The sequence below is a fragment of the Bufo bufo genome, chromosome 5, assembly GCF_905171765.1.
Source record: "Bufo bufo chromosome 5, aBufBuf1.1, whole genome shotgun sequence".
Classification (NCBI taxonomy): Eukaryota; Metazoa; Chordata; class Amphibia; order Anura; family Bufonidae; genus Bufo; species Bufo bufo.
This window is the reverse complement of record NC_053393.1, coordinates 282,048,505-282,063,976: the sequence shown is the minus strand read 5'-3', so window position 1 is coordinate 282,063,976 and position 15,472 is coordinate 282,048,505. Positions and strand designations below refer to the sequence as shown.

General features: G+C 44.6%; 1 protein-coding gene across 2 annotated transcripts in view; it reads right to left on the bottom strand.

The window, feature by feature from the left end:
• Nucleotides 1-15,472, bottom strand: part of TGFBR1 (transforming growth factor beta receptor 1) — a 319,080-nt gene that overhangs the window by 153,108 nt on the left and 150,500 nt on the right. For both annotated transcript variants that reach the window (XM_040431743.1, XM_040431742.1), the window contains one exon: nt 1,028-1,152. In XM_040431743.1, coding sequence (XP_040287677.1) covers nt 1,028-1,152 — 125 coding nt within the window. The remainder of the gene's footprint in view (nt 1-1,027; nt 1,153-15,472) is intronic.

The following is a 15,472-nucleotide window of genomic DNA, read 5'->3' as shown; positions in this document are numbered from 1 at the left end:
CAGATTCAGAGTGGTCAGAGCAGAGAAATTCATATGCCTGCTCCGCACTTAATCTCCGAGCCATATTTTTTTTTCTGTACAGCTCAAAGAAATTAAAATAACTGACAGTTTTCACAGTATGTATTCACAGAGCCAGGACAGAAGTCTGATCTCTCTCTCCTCACAGAACAACTGCGCTGAGGGGAGAGAGAAGCACAGCCCATGTCCTGGCTGTGTTTTGTAAATATAATGGAGGTGATCTCCATGATAGGTTTATCATGGAGACCACATGATCAGGGACCATTATTATTGGTCCCTGATGGTTACTGTGCTGAAGGCAGATCTTCAGCACAGTAACCAGTGCGCATGTCTGCGCCATTTTTTTTTTTTTATTAGATGGGGGGGGGGTCGAACTAATAACTTTATTGAAATATATCTGAGGGCCATATTGCTGGGGGACCCGATCGGGGCATAATTTGAACTTCTCTCTCCTCCCCTGAGGAGAGAGACCTTACAGTCAGCGGCGGCGGCCGGCTTTAAGTCTGCGCATGCGCCGGGCCGCCATCTTCCTTGAGGGTAAGGGGGGTTGGGGGGTGAGGATCGGGACCCAGCTTCGGACCTGAAGCGCTGGGGGACCCGATCCTAGCACCGGAGACTTTCTCCCTCCTCTCTTACATGAGAGGAGGGAGAAAGTTTAGTGCAGGCATCTCCGCTTCCGGCATTTTCGGTGATCGCCGTGATAAAGTGTATCACGGCGATCACGTGATCAGAGACCGCTTGTCACGGTCTCTGATCACTGCCCCGAGCCCTCAGCTACCTCCGGTAGCTGCGGGCACGGAGCTACAGCGATTGATTTTAGCGCTAACTTGGGCTGAAGTGCCGCCGTAAAAAGGCAGCGCTCCAGCCCAAGGCCCCTTAGTGACCGCCGTAAAAACACGTATAGGTGGTCACTAAGGGGTTAAAATGTGACCTGAACAGAGAGATGTGTGAAGACACAGAACTAAAAGAAGCTTACTAATAAAATAAAGTTCAAGAAATCTAGACTTACCACCGACAAAACAACGACGGGCTATTTCCCAGAAGACTAATCCCATTGCATAGATATCTGCACGCTTAAAGGACTCAAAATGTTTCATATTTATAGAATCATCAAGAACCTCTGGGGCCATGTACCTGTAATATGAGAAGAAATTAAAACCGGTTATCAGCTACCCAAATTATTTAAACTCTGAATGGTACAGTCCAGCCTTCTTTGGGCTTTAAAATGGGTTGCCCAATATAATTACAAACTTCAGACAAGATTTCTAATAGCTTAAAATAAAAAATGGTCTTGCTATACTCCATACGCCATTTTCCAAGCCCCATTTTCTAAGGTAATGGTCTTATCCTACTGTTGTTGCTTGTTTACAAACTGCAGTGGGGACATGCCAAGATTCTTTGCATAGTACTTGACTCCAAAACAGCATCCAGCAGAGCTAGAGACCACCCATCTGTGGTCGGTGATGTCACCAGGCTCACTGCTAGGTAGAAGTCTCCACTATTATGTAGTCCATAAATAAGGAACAGCTGATACCCAGGTCCAGCCGTGAACCGGTAAAACCCCTTTTAAAATGTATTTTTTGGGGATTTTATGTGATAGACCAACACAAAGTATCAAGTATGTGTAAAATGAAAATAAAATGATACATAGGTTTTCAAAATTTTCAAAATCTGGAAAGTGTGCATTTGTATTCAGCCCCCTGAGTCAATAAATTGCAGGAACACCTTTCGCTGCAATTTCAGATGCAAGTCTTTTGGGGTATGTACAGCTAGGTCCATATACATTTGGACACACACAAATTGTTTTTTTTTACCTATTTACTAAAACACATTCAAGTTATAGTTATATAATGGACATGAAAATGAAAAGTCTGGACTTTGAGGGTATCCAATCAAAATTGGATGAAGGGTTTAGGAGTTTTAGCTCCTTTACATGTGGCCAGGTTTTCCTCCAAGATTCCCCCTGTATTTTGGTCCATCCATCTGGTCATTAACTCTAACCAGCTTCCCTTTCCCTGCTGAAGAAAAGCATCCCCACAGCATGATGCTGCCACCACCACGGTGGGCACGGTGTGTTCAGGGCGATGTGCAGTGTTAGTTGTCCGCGGCACACAGCATTTTGCTTTTAGGTAGAGATGTAGATGTAGAAATTACCAAAAATTTGATTTGGCAGCGTCGCCAAATTTCACTAAAGAAAAATCGCATTGCACTGTTTGTAGCTGGTGCAATAACAGGGAACAGCGATTGCACCGTCCCCAGTCATTGAACCCCCTCAGATGCCACGTTCAACTCTGATCGGATTTTGCGTGTTTTCTTCAATCAAGATGGCCGTGACAACCTCTCTGCAAGCAAATAGGTGAGGCGAGTATGTTGTTTGACTGCATCGTTATCACGAAGCGCAAGGAAATTCTAATTTCTCCTGAAATTCGTATCGAAGTCCACTTCTTTAAAGTGGACCATTCACCACTCCGGACATGTCTGTTTTAATAGTTTCATGCATTCCCCATGTAATAATTCTGGAACATTATTCTTATGGCTCTACGTTGTACCATTCCTTTCTTATTTCTACTAGAAGTTATGAATGATTTGCTATTAGCATTCAGTAAGGGTACAGAGGGGTGGTAACAAGTTAAAGGTGTGTACCTGCACAAACTCGTTCTATCCAATCAGTGCTGCCATTTTCAGACTGTGCAGGTACAAACCCCCAACTGGTGTACCACCACTCTGTACCCTTACTGAAGGCTAATAGCAATTAATTCATAAATTCTAGTAGAAATAAATGAATGGCACAACATAGAGAAATTAGAATAGTTGTTCCAGAATTATTACATGAGGATTGCATGAAGCTATTAAAACAAACATGTCAGGAGAGGTGAAAGGTCCTCATTAAGTTCAATTTGCTTAACACTACTTCCAGGCCAAAAACTTTAACTTTGGTCTCATCTGACCAGAGCACATTCCACGTCTGCTGTGTCCCCTACATGGCTTGTGGCAAACTGCAAACAGAACTTCTTATGGATTGCTTTCAGAAATGGCTTTCTTCTTGCCACTATTCCATAAGGGGCAGATATGTGGAGTACTCTCATCCTGTAGACAGATTCTCCCACCTGAGCTGTGGGTCTCTGCAGCTTCTCCAGAGTGACCATGGGCCTCTTGGCTTCCTCTCTAATTAGTGGTCTGCTTGTCTGGGATGTCCGTTTAGGCGGGCGGCTAGGTTTTGGTCTTTCAGATTATCAATTGAACAGTGCTCGTGAGAAGTCCAAATCTTGGGATATTATTATTATTTTTTTTATTATATATATATATATATATATATATATATATACACACACATATATATATATATATATATATGTGTGTATGTATGTATATGTGTGTGTATGTATGTATGTATGTATATGTGTGTGTGTGTGTATATATGTATATGTGTGTGTGTGTGTATATATATATATATATATATATATATTATTACAGAGCTTAAGAAAGGCTATGAGGCTGATGGGAAACGGCTGGCTTCAATGGAATTGCATCTACCGACCTTAGCTGAGTACTATAAGTCGCATAGAATCCCAAGGGGGATGCGTTCCCAACTGAAGGCCAGTTTGTTCCCAGCTGACAGCAAATTTGCGCACAAGATCACGCAGATCTCCAATAAATACGCCCTGGATGTGATATTGCTCAATTTGGAGTTTCTCCAACATGAATTGGGAGCGACACGTGAGCAGTTTGAAAAGGCTGACAACAGGTTGAAGGATGTCCTCCCTGTACAGGACTATAATGCATATTTAACCAGTTGTTCTGCTTATCTGGATAAATTCAGAAAAGAGCAGGAGATGATTAAACGGCGCAAATGGTTGCGAGATGAGGAAGATTACAGACGAGGCAATGTGTATACATGGCAGGAACAAAGAAGCCAGAGACGTCAACCTTTCTATGGCAATACTACCAGCACCAAGAAAAACAGCAACAATTTCACGAATAGAATGACACCAGCTGCTGAAGTGGGATCCATGCAAGTCGAGCAACGGCTAGATGATCGTTTTTAAGGCCCAACTCTGGATCCAAAAGGACCAGACGTGGAGGACAAAGACAGTACAGATGGAGAAAAAGATCAACGCACAGCAAGGAGCCGGCCCACGAGGAAAAGAAATCAGTGGTGGTAAATATATCCTCCCATGTACTGACAGTTGCACAGACTGATCTTTTATCCAAAGGTCTATCTTATTGCCCCTCAGTTAGTATAGACTGGTTTCAACTTGAAGTTGACCTTGAGAAGTTTTTTAGAAACATCAAATTGAAGGTGTGGTTTTCTGAAGCTAATAAACAGCTGACTAACAGTGATAATGTGCAGTGTTGTGAACTCTCTCTTCACAGTGTTGGTTTACATGTGAAGAGCGACTTCACGCCACAGATAAAATGTCCAGCTATAGACACGTATATCAATGCAGTGAGGACTGACATTGAAGGGTTAAAAGGTTCTTTGCAAACCAGTGGTCTTAGACATACAAATATGACATATGCAGAAATACAGGCCTTGGGTGAACTATGCAACAACGGGTCCCTCACAGTGAAGCCCGCTGATAAGGGGGGAGCCGTTGTTGTAATGGACACCAAATGGTACATCTCTGAGATTCAGAGACAACTGGGGGACGTCCTAGTATATAGATGGCTTAACCATGACCCCAAATTTGAGGTGATTAAAATCATCACCAGGGTATTAGACAGAGCTAAGATGGGAGGTCTGATTGATGGGTCTCTGTACAACTTTTTACTGGTTGCACACCCTAAGACACCATTGATGTACGTGTTACCGAAAATCCATAAGAGCATACAGAACCCCCCGGGGAGACCCATTGTCTCCGGGAGGGAGTCTGTGTTCTCTAATTTAGCGATTTTTTTAAATGAGATCCTCCGGCAGTTTGCTATTTCAGATAAATCATATATACGGGACACAGGCGATTTTCTGGACAGAATTGCATGTGTGGAAGTGACATCGAGTACTATACTAGCATCCTTTGATGTAGTCAGCCTCTACACCTCTATCAATCATGATAGGGGTGTGGAGGCAGTTAGAAAGTGTCTGGTTTAAACGCAGTACACTAACGAATGTAAAGAGTTCATAATTGACCTGCTCGGTGTAGTGCTCAGATACAACTATTTTGCTTTCCAAAATGGCTACTACCTTCAATTGCGAGGAACCGCAATGGGGTCGAATATGGCGCCAACTTACGCCAACATTTTCATGTCGGGCCTGGAGGCTGAGCACGTCTATGTGTCCCACCACTTCAGCCATGTGCTGGGGTGGTGGAGATACATAGATGATGTTTTCGTCATCTGGGACGGGACTGAAAATGAGTTGGCCAAGTTCCATGAATTTTTGAATACAATGGACCCTGAGATCCAATTTACTCTGACGCACTCCACCGAGCAGGTTCAATTTTTGGACACTATGGTTAAGAAGCAGGATACCGGACTGGTGACTGACTTGTTCACTAAGCCGACAGACTGCAATAAACTATTGAGGTTTGAGAGATGCCACCCGCGGTCCATGGTGAAATCACTGCCACGGAGTCAGTTTCTCCGAATACAATGGATTGTGAAAGATCCACAATTACGCAGTAAGAGATTATCAGAGATGGCTGAAAAATTCACTAATAGAGGGTACCCCAAAAAATTTGTCCTGAGACATTTGGATGATCTGGAACCTAAGGGCCCCAAGAGAGTTAACAATCAAGTTAGAGTACCGTTTATCTCTACCTACACTGAGGGTAGCTATCAGATAGCAGGTGTCATCAAGAAATATTGGCCTATATTGAATAGTAACTTTGGCAATGTGAAAGAATTTGCTGTACCTCCCCTAATGTCATATAGGAGAACAGGACCTCTGTCCAGACCTACATAGGTCGCAGGAAGTATGGATGTTATCCATGCTTAAACTGTGTGAATTGTAGTTATATGCTATAAGGGGAGAAATTTACGCACCCAGTATCAAACACATTGTTTGAAATACGACACTTCCTAACATGTGATAGTTCATTTGTCGTCTATCTTCTATCTTGTCCCTGCAACCTCTTATACGTTGGGGAAACTACCTGTGACGTGAAGACGAGAATGAACTACCATAGATACTCCATCCGCCAAAAATGGAGGGACCACCCTGTGCCTAAGCATTTTGTTGAAGCTGGGCACAGAGAAAAGGACCTTAAAGGGAACCTGTCACCTGGATTTTGTGTATAGAGCTGAAGACATGGGCTGCTAGATGGCCGCTAGCACATCCGCAATACCCAGTCCCCATAACTCTGTGTGCTTTTATTGTGTAAAAAAAACGATTTGATACACATGCAAATTAACATAAGAGTCATATCTTACTTGTGTGACCAGAGAAGAGTCATATTTTCAAGCTATGACTCATCTCAGGTTAATTTGCATATGTATCAAATCGTTTTTTTTACACAATAAAAGCACACAGAGCTATGGGGACTGGGTATTGCGGATGTGCTAGCCGCCATCTAGCAGCCCATGTCCTCAGATCTATACACAAAATCCAGGTGACAGGTTCCCTTTAAGTTCAGGGTGATAGATCACATTCCTCCACTTAAAAGGGGAGGTAACAGGTTGAGATTGTTGAAGCAGCGTGAGATTATGTGGATACACAAGTTACGCTCACTTAAGCCCGATGGCCTTAATGCAGAATGTAGATGGGAATTATGTGGATAGAGAATGTGTTATTTGCTCGCCAAGCATAGGGGGTGTGAATCGTCCTGTCTGGTGGGGAGGATATACAACAGTGCTATTTGGAACCTATTGTATGTTCAGTAATTTTTACACTTTTTTCTGCTTGTTTCAGAGATCTTTTGGACAAGCTTAATGACCCTTAATGACCCAATGAACATTTGGATGGTGCCGCGTGTGGACCCCCTGAGTACGCTAACAAAGCAGTGACCATCGTATGAAGAACTGGCTGATGCGGCGGGGGTGCTTTTGGTCGAGTCACATGGTGCATATTACGTTATTTTGACCTGATATGTACTAACATGAAGGTGGTATTGGATGCCATGGTATTGGCCTCGAAACTGGATGCCAGATGGCATTTTTTTGGCATACCACATGTTAAGTGCATGTAGATGGGAAGGGTTTGTCCCATTGGAGCAGCACTTGTTTTTCTCTTGGTGCGGGGGGTGGCTTAAAGGTGCGCCACTGGTATGTCTGGTTATGGAACCGGGTGCTGGATGTCGCCGTCCCTTGGCCCTCTCACACACCAAGATGAAGGCTGACATGACTACTGTGCACGGTGGGGTCGTCTTGATGCCCCCGCCGTAAGCCGCACTGAGTTATTTACCCTGTGTTACCATGGCCACTGACAAGCCCCCTTGACGCGGTGCTAGTGCGGCCGTGTCACATGTCCTTTCCCTCCTCCCACCGTCGCTGCGCCTGCGGTGCGCTCCACTGGGTGACGGTGCGTTCCAGGGAGCGTGCGTGGTGACGCGGCTGCGTGGGGAGGTGGGTGAGAGACGTCTGGCCTGGCGCATACGCATAGCAGATGGGGGGACGCCAGCGCTGGCTGACTCGGTGGGTCCATGGGCGGTAAGCTCCATCAGTTTTTAATGTCTGATATGATGCAGCTGCATCATGAACAAGGAATTTTTAACTCTTAATGTACAGAGCATGTCTGCACTTCACTTATAATATGGGATGTTGTACTTAAAGGGGTTATCCGAGTTAATAAAAAAAAATAAAAAAAACACTTAAAATCCATCAGGATATACATATAATTTGGTTAAGCTTGATTTCATCAAGTTAAAACCCATATTTGCACCTTTTCATGGTCCTGTCATTGCTTTGTTTACATGCTCAAGTACAAGGTGAGGGGGCGTGTAACAACAAGGCCTGAGCTCTGCCTCATGAATATTTCTGGGCGTGAACAACCTGACCTTTCCTTCACCCTGCTCTGCACTTTGCATAAAAATAAATAAATACACACACAGGGCAGAAGACCTCCCTGTCACATTGCAGCTGCACAGTGTAAGGCTACTTTCACACCTGCGTTCAGGTGTCCGCTCGTGAGCTCCGTTTGAAGGGGCTCACGAGCGGCCCCGAACGCAGCCGTCCGGCCCCAATGCATTCTCAGTGGAGGCAGATCCACTGAGAATGCATCCGCCTGCCAGCGCTCAGCCTCCGCTCCGTGAGCGGACACCTGAACGCTGCTTGCAGCGTTCGGGTGTCCGCCTGGCCGTGCGGATCCGTCCAGACTTATAATGGAAGTCAATGGGGATGGATCCGCTTGAAGATGACACCATATGGCTCAATCTTCAAGCGGATCCGTCCCCCATTGACTTTCAATGTAAAGTCTGAACGGATGCGCTCAGGCTACTTTCAGACTTAGAAAATTTTCTAAGTAATAATGCAGACGGATCCGTTCTGAACGGATGCAAACGTCTGCATTATCGGAGCGGATCCGTCTGATGAAACATCAGACGGATCCGCTCCGAACGCTAGTGTGAAAGTAGCCTTAGTTATGTTATTTTACATACATTTCTTTCATGTTTGGTTTTGTTTCTAGTCTAAAAATTTTCTTTGTTATTACAGTATATCAAGGAGGACGTATTTGCACTAATTCCAAATTCCGTCACCATAGAAAATGAATGGGTCCGCACCCGTTCCGCAAAATTGCAGAACAAATGTGGACCCATTTGTGGATGTGTGAATGGAGCCTAAGGGTACTTTCACACTAGAGGCAGGATCGATCCAACAGGCTGTTCACCCTGTCGGATCCGGCCAGCCGCTATTTTGCCGTGCCACTGGACTGCCGCTCTGTCCCCATTGACTATAAAGGGGACGGTGGTGGAGCTATGGCGCAGCACGGCAGTGCACAGCGAGCGGCCACTTGACTAAAAGTCCTGGATTTTCGACTTTTTATGGTACTTTCACACTAGCGTTAGTGTGATCCGGCAGGCAGTTCCATCGTCGGAGCTGCCCGCCGGATCCGCCAATCAGTGTGACAACTGACAGCATTTGTAGACGGATCCAGGTGCGGATCCGTCTAGAAATGCATTGCAATAACGGATCCGTCTATCCGCTTGTCATGCGGATGGACGGATCCCTCTTGCAGTCTTTTTCACATTTTTCATGTTCTGCGCATGCGCAGACCGGAAGGGCGGATCCGTCCTTCAGTTGTTTTGCAACGCCGGATCCGCATGGCAGCTCCGTCGTCGGAGCTGCGTGCCTGCTGGATGCGCCGATCAGTGTGATAAGTGACAGCATTTTTAGACGGATCCAGGTGCGGATCCGTCTAGAAATGAATTGCAATAACGGATCCGTCCAGCGGCACCGTCAAATAGCGGCAGGGCGGATCCGACAGGGTGAACAGCCTGTCGGATACGTCCTGCCGCTAGTGTGAAAATATCATTAGCATTATCTGTATCTAAGAAATATCTATATTATTCAAATATATATTCAATATGGATATTGCTTAGATAAATCCATATATTGGTGGCAGATAAGGATTTTATATAGCTGAATAATGATGATGATGATCATAATAATGATGGCCAATAATTTATTTATATTTCCCAGGGGGTGTTGAATGTGTACTAGTGTGGGGGGGGGGGGGGGCCCCGGGGCTGTAATAACGATCCCCAGATGCAGAGGGGAACGTTTACAAACTGCCACCTCTAGCCCCAGTGAATGCAGGAGGGACAAACTTACCCTGTGCTGCTGGAGAAGAGATCACCTTGGTATGTACTGCACATGAGTGATCGCATAGCAGAGCCAAGGCAGTGACAAGAGCTGGAGGGGGGAGGGCACCAGAGGCTCTGACGTCTCGTTTACACAGCCTGGACACTCCCTCAAGCAGAGAGAAGCTTGTAAACGAAACGTCACCAGCAGAGCAGAGCCGGGCAGTGTGAGGAGAGCTGGAGGGGGGAGGGGGGAGGGCACCAGAGGCTCTGACGTCTCGTTTACACAGCCTGGACACTCCCTCAAGCAGGGAAAAGCTTGTAAACGAAACGTCACCAGCAGAGCAGGCTTACTGACGTCAGGTGTAACATGACCCTGAACTGAACTGGCCAAACAGTGATAGATAGGTAATGAAAGTGATTTTAAAGGGTTTCTATCACTTCGTATGACATATTTAGGTGTCAGACACTAGCGATCCGCTAGTGTCTGCTCTGCCCAACCATCCTAATATGATAGGTTTTGGGGCAGCCGTTTTGCTAAAATAACAACTTATATCTATATGCTAATGAGCCTCTAGGTGCTATGGGGGCGTCATTAGCACCTAGAGGCTCCGTCTACATTCATAAACTGTCGCCGCCCAGCGCGTCCCTCCAGCCGCCCATCTTCTGCTGAATGCGATCCTCTCCATGCGCCTCTCTGTTCTGCGCATGCGCAATGAATGTCTGACCGCTTCCCTGCTCAGACATCTCCACTGCGCCTGCGCCGATGACATCATAGTGCTCCGAGGAACAGGCGCAGTGGAGATGTCTGAGCAGGGAAGCGGTCAGACATTCATTGCGCATGCGCAGAACAGAGACGCGCATGGAGAGGATCGCATTCAGCAGGAGATGGGCGGCTGGAGGGACGCGCTGGGCGGCGACAGTTTATGAATGTAGACGGAGCCTCTAGGTGCTAATGACGCCCCCATAGCACCTAGAGGCTCATTAGCATATAGATATAAGTTGTTATTTTAGCAAAACGGCTGCCCCAAAACCTATCATATTAGGATGGTTGGGCAGAGCAGACACTAGCGGATCGCTAGTGTCTGACACCTAAATATGTCATACGAAGTGATATAAACCCTTAAAGAATCTTTCACTGGTTTACAATAAATGCAATTAGAATAGATTTATTTAAGTCTGATAACCCCTTTAAAGGGTTTCTATCACTTCGTTTCACCTATTTAGCTTTCAGACACTAGCGATCAGCTAGTGTCTGCTTTATCTAACCATCCTAATATAAGAGCTTATTGTCCTGCCGTTTAGCTAAAAAAATAACTTATATAGATATGCAAATGAGCCTCTAGGTGCTATGGGGGCGTCATTAGCACCTAGAGGCTCCGTCTACCTTAACAAACTGCCGCCGCCCAGCGCGTCCGTCCAGCCCGCCCATCTCCTCCGGAATGCGATGCTCCTCGTATTCGGCGCATGCGCAGTGAATATCTGATCGCTTCCCTGCTCAGACATCTCCACTGCGCCTGCGCCGATGACGTCATAGTGCTCCGAGGAACAGGCGCAGTGGAGATGTCTGAGCAGGGAAGCGATCAGACATTCACTGCGCATGCGCAGAACAGAGACGCGCACGGAGAGGATCGCTTCAGCTGGAGATGGGTGGGCTGGAGGGACGCGCTGGGCGGCGGCAGTTTGTTAAGGTAGACGGAGCCTCTAGGTGCTAATGACGCCCCCATAGCACCTAGAGGCTCATTTGCATATCTATATAAGTTATTTTTTTAGCTAAACGGCAGGACAATAAGCTCTTATATTAGGATGGTTAGATAAAGCAGACACTAGCGGATCGCTAGTGTCTGAAAGCTAAATAGGTGAAACGAAGTGATAGAAACCCTTTAAGGGACACTGTTTGTGCATATTAAATTGTAATGTACAAATGAATTATATATAGACTGTACGATGCTCACTGATTTGTTTTATAGATCATGTATATGGTAAATATTGTTTTGACACTAACATGTAGTATACACAGAATGTCATGTGATGATGCGGTTTTGGATGATCATGTGACCCTATTGTTAACATGTGTTTTCACTGATTGCACTGAGTTTGTAATGAATTGTGGGTATATATACCTAATAGTAAGCACTGTTGTATAGTTTGATAAAGGCCTCATTGGAGTAGGCCGAAACGTTGCTGGGAATAAAGTTTTGGGGTCGTCACCCTGTCACCAAAAGCTGGAAGTGCTGCCTCATCATTTGTTGAGTACGTATCGTGGAGGAGAAGCCGACCTCTGTGAGGAATTGCACCCAGTGCACGTGGTCTGACTGTGCTGCGGAGAGGAGATAGAGAGATAGAGAGATAGAGATATAGATATATATATATATATATATATATAGATATATAGATATATATATATATATATATATATATATATATAAAAAAGAAAAGGTCAGCAGCACTTTTTTCAATGATGTGCCAGGTGCAAATCCCAAAATACTCCTGGACAGGGAGCAATGTAAATATAGGAAGATGAAGAAAATGAGCAGCACTCCGGTCTTGTGGTAGAAAATAGGTGATATTTTATTCACACCCAAACGCAATGCAGCATTTCAGCCCTCTCAATGGAGCCTTTGTCAAGCTTGACAAAGGCTCCATTGAGAGGGCTGAAATGCTGCATTGCGTTTGGGTGTGAATAAAATATCACCTATTTTCTACCACAAGACCGGAGTGCTGCTCATTTTCTTATATATATATATATCCTAACCCTGCTTTATACCTCTACACAACTGTATCCTAACCTGTCTGGTGTGTTCCTTGGTTTTCATGATGCTTTTTGATCACTAATGTTCACTAACAAAAATCCGAGGCCTTCAATGAGAAGAAGTTGCACACAGGTGTGTGTGACTATTTACTAATTAGGTGACTTCTGAAGGCAATTGTTAACACTGGATTTTATTTAGAGATATCAAAGTACACGGGATTAAACACAAATTCAAGCTGCACTTTCCAGATTTTTATTTATTACAAATTTTGAAAAACCATGTACCACTTTCTTTTTAATACACATATACTTGCTAATTTGTCTATCACATACAATCCCAATAAAATAAATTTAAGTTTGTAGAGTAATGGGGAAAAGTGTAAAAGTTCAAGGAATGTGAATATTTTTTCAAAGCACTGCACTGTTTGTCCCTGTTTGCAAACAATTCACACTAATATGCAATGAGTTTTTAAATTCACTTGGAGAGCGCACATTGCCCAAGGACAGGTACATCAACTACCACAGGAGAAAACACATTACCAAATTATTATTATTTTTTTTTTATTGCTCTACGAAAAATTGAGTATGTTATCACATGGAGTGAATGCAATATACAACATGTGCGTAGCACAGTGAAAGCATTGCGCAAAATGCTACTAAAGTGAAATCCAAACAAAAACCCATAAGAGAATTTTGTATCCACATTTAGTATCAAGAGTAGTACATGATATAACCCCAGGAACACACAATTTTTCTGCTGCATCGAGATTTTTTTCAGTAGCATGGAGGTCATTTGGATTAAATGAAGGTGTCCGATTTGGAAAAAGTATATAAACCTGTCAGAAATTGGGAGTATTAAAAGGGAACCTGTCACTGGGATTTTGTGTATAGAGCTGAGGACATGGTTTGCTAGATCGCCGCTAGCACATCCGCATTATCCAGTCCCCATAGTTCTGTGTGCTTTAATTGTGTAGAAAAAACACCATTTGATACATACAGTACAGACCAAAAGATTGGACACACCTTCTCATTCAAAGAGTTTTCTTTATTTTCAGGACTATGAAAATTGTAGATTCACACTGAAGGCATCAAAACTATGAATTAACACATGTGGAATTATATACATAACAAACAAGTGTGAAACAACTGAAAATATGTCATATTCTAGGTTCTTCAAAGTAGCCACCTTTTGCTTTGATTACTGCTTTGCACACTCTTGGCATTCTCTTGATGAGCTTCAAGAGGTAGTCCCCTGAAATGGTTTTCACTTCACAGGTGTGCCCTGTCAGGTTTAATAAGTGGGATTTCTTGCCTTATAAATCGGGTTGGGACCATCAGTTGCGTTGAGGAGAAGTCAGGGGGATACACAGCTGATAGTCCTACTGAATAGACTGTTAGAATTTGTATTATGGCAAGAAAAAAGCAGCTAAGTAAAGAAAAACGAGTGGCCATCATTACTTTAAGAAATGAAGGTCAGTCAGTCAGCCGAAAAATTGGGAAAACTTTGAAAGTAAGGGCTATTAGACCATGAAGGAGAGTGATGGGGTGCTGCGCCAGATGACCTGGCCTCCACAGTCGCCGGACCTGAACCCAAATCGAGATGGTTTGGGGTGAGCTGGACCGCAGAGTGAAGGCAAAAGGGCCAACAAGTGCTAAGCATCTCTGGGAACTCCTTCAAGACTGTTGGAAGACCATTTCAGGGGACTACCTTTTGAAGCTCATCAAGAGAATGCCAAGAGTGTGCAAAGCAGTAATCAAAGCAAAAGGTGGCTACTTTGAAGAACCTAGAATATGACATATTTTCAGTTGTTTCACACTTGTTTGTTATGTATATAATTCCACATGTGTTAATTCATAGTTTTGATGCCTTCATAGTCATGAAAATAAAGAAAACTCCTTGAATGAGAAGGGGTGTACAAACTTTTGGTCTGTACTGTATGCAAATTAGCCTGTGAGGAGTCCTGTCCCTGACTCATCTCACATGAGCAGCATTATACTCACGTGCACCATGGCCGCCGGACGCTCCTTCTAATAAGTCTGTGCGGCGCATTGCTAATGCTATAAGCATCAGCAATGCGCCGCACATACAGAAGAAGGAGCGACCAGCGGCCACGGCGCACGTGAGTATGATGCTGCTCACTAACATACCATGGCAGCCAGGACTAGCGTGACTCCTGGCTGCCGTGGTAACCGATCGGAGCCCCAGCATTACACTGCTGGGACTCCGATCGGAACTGCCCACTGCCACCAATGCAGACAAACATTCCCGGTGTAACGTTACATTACCCTACTTCGTGAGATTTCCCTACCTCCTAACTTCCAGTCGCACTGCTGATGACGTGAGGAGGCGTTCCTGAGTTTTGACACGCCTCCTCACGTCATTAGCAGTGCGACCGTAAGTTAGGAGGTAGGGAAATCTCACAAAGTAGGGTAATGTAACGTTACACCGGCTCAGGAGAACATGGTGCGCGCCGAGAGCGCGATCATATCGCGGTCCGGTGATATAGGCGATATGCACAAAATCCATATCGTGTCACATCGCCCACCCCTATTTGCATATGTATCAAATAGTTTTTTTTACACAATAAAAGCACACAGAGGTATGGGGACTGAGTATTGCGGATGTGCTAGCGGCCATCTAGCAACCCATGTCCTCGGCTCTATACACAAAATCCCGGTGACAGGTTCCCTTTAAGTGAGAGCTAGAGAAATACTCTTGATACTAAATGGGGATACAAAATTCTCTGATGGGTTTTTGTTTGGATTTTCTGCACATAAATCTGCACTGTGCGCAGGTTCCCTTAGGAGACATGAATGTGCAATCTTCTAACGTCCATATACTGCAATTGTATACTGTTGCAGTCTATGGGATTCTGGCAGGCTAAATATTACATTATGCCACAGACACAGCTTAACACATTGTTCCTCAACTCCAGTCCTCAGGGACCATTTGCTTTAATGCTGGTCATGATTTGAGAATAACACAGAGTGCGAATATCGGTGGTAAATGATGATGCATTGACCCTAA